The sequence below is a fragment of the Myotis davidii genome, unplaced genomic scaffold (assembly GCF_000327345.1).
Source record: "Myotis davidii unplaced genomic scaffold, ASM32734v1 scaffold496, whole genome shotgun sequence".
NCBI lineage: Eukaryota > Metazoa > Chordata > Mammalia > Chiroptera > Vespertilionidae > Myotis > Myotis davidii.
Window position 1 is genome coordinate 7,520,689 of NW_006289398.1, and position 8,824 is coordinate 7,529,512.

The 8,824-nt window shown below is 65.0% G+C and overlaps 1 protein-coding gene across 1 annotated transcript in view; it reads right to left on the minus strand.

Moving 5' to 3' along the window:
* The window catches only part of ANKRD55 (ankyrin repeat domain 55), a 97,591-nt gene that overhangs the window by 60,442 nt on the left and 28,325 nt on the right, over positions 1 to 8,824 (minus strand). Inside the window, exons 3-4 of the mRNA XM_015562614.1 lie at positions 3,440 to 3,700; positions 3,036 to 3,195 (exon numbers count right to left, since the gene is read on the minus strand). Coding sequence (XP_015418100.1) covers positions 3,036 to 3,195; positions 3,440 to 3,700 — 421 coding nt within the window. The remainder of the gene's footprint in view (positions 1 to 3,035; positions 3,196 to 3,439; positions 3,701 to 8,824) is intronic.

Consider the following 8,824-nt stretch of genomic DNA (forward strand, 5'->3'; position numbering starts at 1 on the left):
AACACCCACACCCCCCGCCCTCCCCCAGCTGAGACGTCCTGCTGGACTCAGTGGTCAGACCCTGGGAGCTGCCGTCGGGGTGACCTCGAGCTTTCCCGGGACCTGTGCCCCGTCCGATGGCGGCCGATCCCCAGACTCTCTCTCCTGCCCCCCGCCCCCCATTTCTGGGGCCTCTCGCTGGTGCTCACTCTCACCCCGTCCCTGGGGCCTGAGACTGAGGAGTCCGCTCCGCCTCGCGCTCTAGGGGCTTGGCCCCCCGCAGGCTTGTCCGCGGTCTGACCTCCACGCCAAGGTCTCACTCATCCCCCAGTTCGCCTCGGGGTGACTCCAGCCTGGCCTCCAGCCTGTGCCTCAGGGAGCCACTCCCATCCCAGGCCCGGCCTCTCCCCTGCTCCTCCCGGGGCCACAGGACGTACCTCATCCGCTCCAGGCAGCCCCTCTGAGCCCAGGCCCAGCCGCCCTGACAGGCTTTCCTGACGCTGAATGTGGGGGTGTCACCAGGTGTAGCCGCAGGCCAGCGCCCTCCGGTCCGTGGCTCAGGCACCTGCCTCCACCCGCTGCCTCCCCACCATCCCTCACCCGTCACTCACTCGGTTCAGGGGGACTCAGGCGTGAGGAAGCGTCCACACGGGAGAACAATGGGGCAACTTCCCAGCCCTCCCCCGCACCCCCCCCCGCACGTGGAGCTGAGCCTCGACACCCCCAAGCAGGGAGAACCAGGCCTGAGACCCGCGATGCTGGACGCAGAGTCAGCACGCGGGGCAGCGCGTGGTGGGGAGGGAGACATCTCCCGGGAAGCACGGCCACATCCCGGCTGTGAGTGGGGCTGTGGCTCTGGAGCCAGCCGTCACCTCCACGCCCACGTTTCCCGGCTGAACCAGAGTTTGCGAAGGCACCGGCCTGGTCTTAGCTGCTGACGTCGGAGCCGTCACGTTCCCCCCTCAGGAGGAGCCCGTGTGGCCAGAGGCCCCCAGAGGCCCCCAGAGGGCAGGTGTCGGAGTGGCCGGGGCCCCCAGCTTTTGGAAAACATCTGACCGGGCAGGGTGGGGTGGGGTGAAACACTTTATCGTTTTTCCCGTTTCCTGGAACCTGTGTGATGCTGGTTTCTCTTTCTTCAGAAAGAGCTGAGGAAGCGCTCAATCGTCCTGACGCCCCGGCCACCGCCCAGGACCAACAGATCCCAGTCTGTGTGACCGCGAGCCGGGGCCCGCCTGCTTCTCCTACAACCTGGGCAACCGACCACTTTCTAAAGTTTATTTATATTTTTACTGACGTCAGAGAGGAAGGGAGAGGGGGAGAGAGAGAAACATCAGTGATGAGAGAGAATCACGGATCAGCTGCCTCCTGCATGCCCCACACTGGGGATCGAGCCCACAACCCGGGCAGATGCCCTTGACCAGAATCGAACCCGGGACCCTTCAGCCGCTGCTCAACCACTGAGCCACACCGGCCGGGGCCGGGCGGTCACTTTCACCGCATCGGACAAGTGAGAGGAGGGGCACAGGAGAGGCGCGCTGTGCGCACGGCTGCCGGGGGCGTCTGCGTCTGAGCCTGGAGCTGTGACTGGGCCCTTTCTCGGCCCCTCGGCCCCGTCTCTCCTGGATGTTTCTCTCGGGTTTCCTGACGGAGTGGCACACGCATGGCCGGAGGCGGGGGTGGGCTTCCCGTGTGACCCCAGGCCCCCCCCCGCCCTTCCCAGGCCCTCAGGGGAGAGGGGGGGCATCACTCCAAGACGGCGATGCCTGGTGTTGCTCAGTGGTTAGATTCTCGGTCAAGGGCACGGACCTGGGTCGCAGCTTCGTTTCCTGACCCTGGCGGGGACTTGTGTGGGAGGCAACCAATCCGTGTGTCTCTCTCATCGATGTACCTCTCTCTCCCCTCTCCCTCCCTCCCACTCGCTCTAAAAACCAATGAAACAATATCCCCGGGCGAGGATCCACCCTCCTTCACAGTCACCACAGCAACAAGGAGAGAGCGCCGCCGGCCGGGCATGCGGCAGCCTTCCCCCGCGTGCCTGTGAGCCACCCCTAGGACGAGCCGTCTGCCCGGCTGGCACCTGCCCGCTCACTGGTCCCCGCCACCTGGAGAGGGACCTGCCCAGGCCCCACGCAGCCGTCCAGCCGAGAAGTGCTGCGTGAGCATTAGAATTCCGAGAGGCATGCGGCCTGGCCTCCCTGTTCTCAGGGCCCGCGGCCGTCAGCTTGAGAAGCCCCCTCTGCGTCCTGCTCCATCCCTGGACCCAACGCTCTTTCCAAAAAACTCCCCCGCAGGAGCGGGCAGGGGTGAGCAGAAGGGACTGGGGGGCAGCCGTGCTTGTGGGGGATCCCGACCCCACGCAGGACTCGCAGGCGGGGTTCCCAACTGAGTGGACCAGGAGGTTTGTCGACAGGCAGCCCTGCCCCGCCTGCCCCGTCTGACTCAGGGGCCTGGGGTGCACGCCCGGAGCTGCATTTGACACAAGCACCTGACACTGCAGAATTCTCCCCTGGTCCTGTGTGGGGCCCGGTGCTCCTCCCTCTCCCTCCCCATCTTCCCCTTCTCGCTCCCCAAGTCCTCCCCCTCCCACCCACCTAAACCCCCTCAAGCACTACTGTGCCTCGAGGGCGCCCCACCCAGGCGTGAAGGGGGTATTCTTAGAAGGAGGACGGGGTGTCCAGAAAAGCCCCCCGGGAAATGCGGAGGCAGCGAGGGTGGGAGACAGTCCTGGTGGCCACAGCGTCTCCCACTGGGGGCTGATGGGAAGACCCACAGCGACCTGCGTCCCTGAAACCAACTCTGCGTGCGGAGTCAGTGTCGGGGGACATGGCAGCTGCCTGCATCCGAGACCCGCACACGGGACCCACGAGCAGCACGCGCCCAGCCCCCTCGCGGAGCCGGGACACTCAGCCTCACCAGGTAGGCGGCAGGCACACAGCCTTACCAGGTAGGCGGCAGGCACACAGCCTCACCAGGTAGGGTAGCAGGCACACAGCCTCACCAGGTAGGGCGGCAGGCACACAGCCTCACCAGGTAGGGCGGCAGGCACACAGCCTCACCAGGTAGGCGGGCAGGCACACAGCCTCACCAGGTAGGCGGCCAGACACAGGCTGGTGCGGCCCTCAGCATCCTGGCTGTTGATGTTGGCCCCCATCTTCAGCAGCAGCTTCGCCGTGTCCACCTGCCGCCCGGACACCGCGTGCATCAGGGGTGTACACCCTGGAGGGAGACAGTCACAGCCTCCGAGGACGGCCGACGTGGTGCCCGTGCCGTCTTCCTTTGCCTGCTCTGTGCTCTGTGCCAATACAGACCCGCCCGCCCCGCCCGGCTGGGAGCGAGACCCTCACCGCCAACGCCCGGCACGCTTCCTGCCCCAGCGGCGCGGTGACGGCTGGAGGTGCGTGTGCAGGTGAGCACCGTGTCGCTCCCGGGCCGCGTGTGGGCTGCGCGAGGGGGCGCTCACCTTCGGTGTCGCGGCTCTCCAGGACGGAGGGGTCCTCCCGGATCAGGGCGGTCAGCGCACGGACATCGCCACTGGATGCCGCCTGGTACACCAGGCTCAGGTCCACTTCCTCCGATGAGTCACCTGCAGGAATCAGACGCCGTGTGCACAGAGGCTCCCCTGCATCACGGCACCCGAGCGGCGCCCACGCGGGGCTCAGGGAAACCTCTGACCACGGGCCGCACCCCTTCCGAGGACAGGTGACCACGGCGGCCGCGGCACCTCACCGCGTCCTGGGAAGGCGCCGGCGGGACCCCGTGTCCCTGAGAAGTCACGCTCCCCCCACCGCGCCCCCCAGGCCTGGGCTGCGCGGAATCTGGGAGGCCAGCCAGGGAGCACCCCGTCGTCTTTATCTGAAATGTGACATTTCCTGTCAGTGACTCAGCTCGCCCACCATGGCGAGTGGCCATGTGCCATGTGCCTCCTGCTCTGTCCCGATGTCCTCCTGCCCTTTCCGGCCGCCCTGTCCCCTGAGGGCCCCCCTGGCTGCCCGCCCACCGAGCCCTCCCCCCAGGCTGGTCTGTGGAGACCCCGCAGGAGCTGGTGGGGAGGAGAGGGCATCTGCCTGCCTCCCCCGAGAGGCCTCTCGGGCCCAGAGCCACTCCTGCCCGTCTCTGCACGTCACCCCCTCACAGGCCCTGCAGGCCCACCAGCTGGTGTTCCAAAGGGACCCCACTGTGTGCGACTCCTCCCTCCGTTGCCCCTGTGACAGCTGTGTGCACACCTGGGCCTGGGGGATGCCAGGACCATGGCGGGTGACGCAGGGCAGAACGGGAGGGGCTGGGGGGCAAGTTCCACTCCTGGGATCCCGCAGGCGCTGCCATGTCTGCTCCCCCCACACTCCCCACCTGCTCCCACCACGCTCCCCACTCGCATGGCCGCTGCCCAGGAAGAAGGAACGCCAGGGAAATTGCTACTGAGTTTTTCCATTAACGTGGCCATCCTGCCGGGATGTACGGCAGGACGATGGAGGTTCGCTTACATGAGGTTTCCTGGGCGCACACACCCCTCCCCCCATCCAGAGCCCTCTCTGCCCCGGGTGGGATGCAGGGAAAGCGCGTTTAGGGGCTGCCTAGAACAACCGGAAGGTGGGGAGGCCTCTGCCTTTTCAGGGCGGGGCCAGTCCTTCAGCCGCCCAGATGGCTCCACGGGACAATGCTGCCACCCACTGGCGACGAGGAGTCTGTGGCCTTGACCGGCCCTGACCTGGGGCCAGTCTGCTGGGGACTCAGGAGCTGCAGGGACACGTGGAAGGTCGGCTTGGAGGGGGTGGTGGGGGGGGGGGGGGGGGCAGGGAAGCGGGTTTGCTGTTTGAAGACACACGTCTGAGTTGGAATCAGGAACAAGGCTCTCGAGGAGGCAGTGGCAAAGCAGGGACGCACTTTCACGTTAATAAGACGGATTCTTGGAGGGAAGACCTCACCCCGCAAAGCATGGGCTCCGTGGCGACATGTAGGCCACGGGCTACATCTGCAGGTCAGGGCCCCGCCCCCCGGGCCTCGTGGGGTCTCCTTGGCGTGGGAGCCCCGTCCCAGGAGGCCTCTGGGACGGCAGGAAGGACGTTCACCTTGACCCCCTCCTCCCTCCTCTCAGCTCCCCCAGTTCCTGGGTCACGTGTGTGACCCCACCCACCGCTCCACCTGCCAGAACCGGGCGTCGCCCACGCGTTTGCCGCTTTGACTGAGGACCCTCGCGGGCGAGGGACGGATCCCTCAGCCGGAAGCTGGCAGACCTGGCTGGACACGACCGCGGCTTCCGGATCTCACAGCCGCCGGCAGAGAGTTCAGACCTGCTTTCTGCACAGACGGGCGGAGCCGGGCCTGCGGGGCAGACGCTGGATAAAGCAGTGGACAGGCTGGCTGCTCCGACCAGAGGGCCGCCTCGCGAGCTGGTGTCCTCACGGCGGCGGGTTCTGACCAAACGCGTCCGGAGGCCTCGGCGGGACACGGGCACATGCAGAGGGTGACCGAGTCCGTGCGTGAGAGCCTGGCGTTTTCTCAGCCTGCAGAGCAGCCATACCCTCGGCTGGTGAGTCGAGGCTGCTGGGCTGGGAGGGGCCGGGCGCAGGGACCCCCTGGTCCGTCCACCCATGGCCCGTGTAGCCCTGCTCAGACCGCGGGCCCCTGGACACAGTCCAAGGAAACAGGAGTGATGGGCGGTGGCTCAGGGTCTGTGATGAGGCCATCCCTCTGTGCCTTCTGCCTGCATCGCTCCCGGCCCTGTCCGTCCGTCCGTCCGTCCATCCGCCCGCTGCCTCCACGGGCCCCGTGTCCTCACTTGGACCCCCTCCTTAGTCAGCCGCCCCCCAGCTGGACAGGCTCGTCCTTCTCCAGTTCCCACTGATGTTTCCCGGACCCCGGCAGCACCCACTCGGCTTTCTGTCCACCTGCAGGTGGCGGTGGCACCCGGCTGGCCCGGGGTCCCTAACGACACTGGGGGGCCATGGAGACGGTGTCTCTTTAGGAGCTGGACTGTCTGCCAGGCAGACCCCACACGGACTGGATGGAGCACTCAAGGCGGGGACCCAGGCAGCAGCTTTTACAGAAATTGTCCAGGTGATTCCCAGGGACCCCGTGTGAGAATCGACTCTCTGTGACCTCCGTGACCCTCCCGGGTGCGTGCCGCCTGCCATCTGCACGGAAAGCCAGAGGCCCTGCCGTCTCCACGCCCAGGTTTGCAGGATTTATGGGGAACCCCCGACCGCGCCCACACTCGGCCTCTCAGAGAGTGTCGCCGTGGCTTGCCCAGCGACGCGGTATTTAACGTGTGCGCGGCCTCTCCCGCTTTCAGGAAGGTGGAGGCCCCTCCTTCTCCAGGGGCTGCTCTCAGGGGCCCGGAGTCCTGGGAAAGTAACACATGTGATCGAGCCGCCAGCTGCGGCCACGTCTCACTGCCCCGAGCTGGGTTCCGGCAGGACAGGGCGTGAGAGCCGGCCAGGGGGTGGCGACGGTGAGAGTAGCTACGCCAAGAGCAGGCGCAGCCTGAACGTGCCCACGGCACCGCGACAGGTGCGTTCTGACAGCATCTCTGACGCTCCCAGCACCTGCGAGGGAAGCACCATTTCCCCCGTGTCTGCTGAGGAGACCAAGCCCAGAGAGGTCAGGCAACTTGCTCAGGTCACACAGCGAGGGAGCATCCCCTGCCACCCACCCATGTAGCTTGTGCTGCGGCCGCCAGGCCACGGCCCCCGAGAGGAAGCCCCAGGGAACGGGGCCGAGGTGGCCAGGTGGCCGGGAAGGGCTAATGTGTGGAGAACCAGGCCCGGGCGCGGACCTGCTGCGAATCGCTCGCGTGAACGGAGCCACAAGAAAGAACATCACACAGTGACGTGTTCACCAGCTTGGGCAGAACCCGGCGTATTGACCGTGGGGGCCGCTCCTCCACCCCGTCCAGGACACACGTGTCCTCGCCGTGCGGGGGCGCGTCAGCCGGAACGGGCCTGTGGACCAGGCTGTCGCTGCTGCTGGTCGTCAAGTGCAACAAACTGTACCAAGGGGAGCGGAGGCTCAGCTGCGGCCACCTCGCTCCCCACGGGGTTCACAGCCAAGCGCAGGGAGCCAGCACAGCTGAGCACACGTGTGCACACACATACACATGTGCACGCGCACACATACACACATGCGCATACATACACATACGCACACGCATACACATGTGCACATGCATGCACACATTCTCCACGGGGTTCACAGCCAAGCGCAGGGAGCCAGCACAGCTGAGCACATGTGTGCACACACATACACATGTGCACGCGCACACATACACACATGCGCATACATACACATACGCACACGCATACACATGTGCACATGCATGCACACATTCTCCACGGGGTTCACAGCCAAGCGCAGGGAGCCAGCACAGCTGAGCACACGTGTGCACACACATACACATGTGCACGCGCACACATACACACATGCGCATACATACACATACGCACACGCATACACATGTGCACATGCATACACACATTCTCCACGGGGTTCACAGCCAAGCGCAGGGAGCCAGCACAGCTGAGCACACGTGTGCACACATATGCACACAAGCATACGCATGTGCACATACGTATCCATGCACACATACACGTGTGCCCGCACACACATACACATTGTACACACACATGTACATGCGCACACACTGCGCAATACAACTCAAGACATGGAGCTCAAACCACACACACACACACACACACACACAGTCACGCAGAAACCTAAACGTAAATCCACTCGAGCAAACCCTGCGGGAAAGGAATTCGCCCACGAACCGGGGGTCCCGGGGGGCAGGGAGCTGTGGCCGAGGGAGAAGGAAGAGGAAGCAGCAGCGTGTTTTCTAACGCGGCTTCGCACCTCGTGCTCACGCTGCAGCCCCGACGGGAACACGACCGAGGACGCTAGGACCCTGAGGAGTAATCAGGCCGCAGTGGTTCAGACGTCAGGTTTACAGCATATTCTCAACATGTTTCCTGCACTCACAGCAGGAAAGATGCAGAATTACACGCAGGCACACGTGTGCGTATGCAGGCACACGGCAGAGGCACGGTGCGCGCACACAGCACGGAGTCCGTGGGCTTTCATAGGACGCCGACCTCCCGGCAGCCTTTCCCGGGCCGATCGCCGCCCCCGGGACTGTGAGTAGAACGGCCAGCCGGCGCCGCAGACAATGACACCGCAATGGCGTTACACAACCTCGGCTGGACGCACCGGCCGCGGCGTAAACCAGGCAGCTGCGCGCCCCTAACGGAGATGGGAGGCTGGGGCCCGGCAGGGAGACGCAGGATCAGCGTCACAGGACACAGGCCCGCTCTTTCCATGTCCCTCCCCCTCATACCGTCTTTAACAACCAGGACAGAACGGACGGATGAGAACAGAGAGGACAGGAGACACTGCTTGAAACCCCAGTTTAAAATGTGCAGGCGGGAGCGCGGGAAGGAGACCACAGGCCCAGAGCCCCTTTACACAGGCTTGTCTTATGTGTGAGCCTCCTCCCACAGGTCACACTCAGACACGGACACACACACACAGAGACACGGACATACACAGCACCAGCCACTCACACAGACACACACAGCACACAGCCACACACACACACACACACACACACATTACATGGACACACACAGAGACACACTCAGACACGGGCACAGACACAGAGAGACACGGACATACACACACCACACAGCCAGGCACATTACATGGACACACACAGACACAGACACACACATTACATGGACACACACAGAGACACACACACCCTCCCCTCCCCTCCCCACCGCAGCTGCCTCCTGGACTGGCGCTGGGAGACCCGCAGGCTCTGTGGGCGGCGCTCACCTCGCTGCGGCTCGAGCCC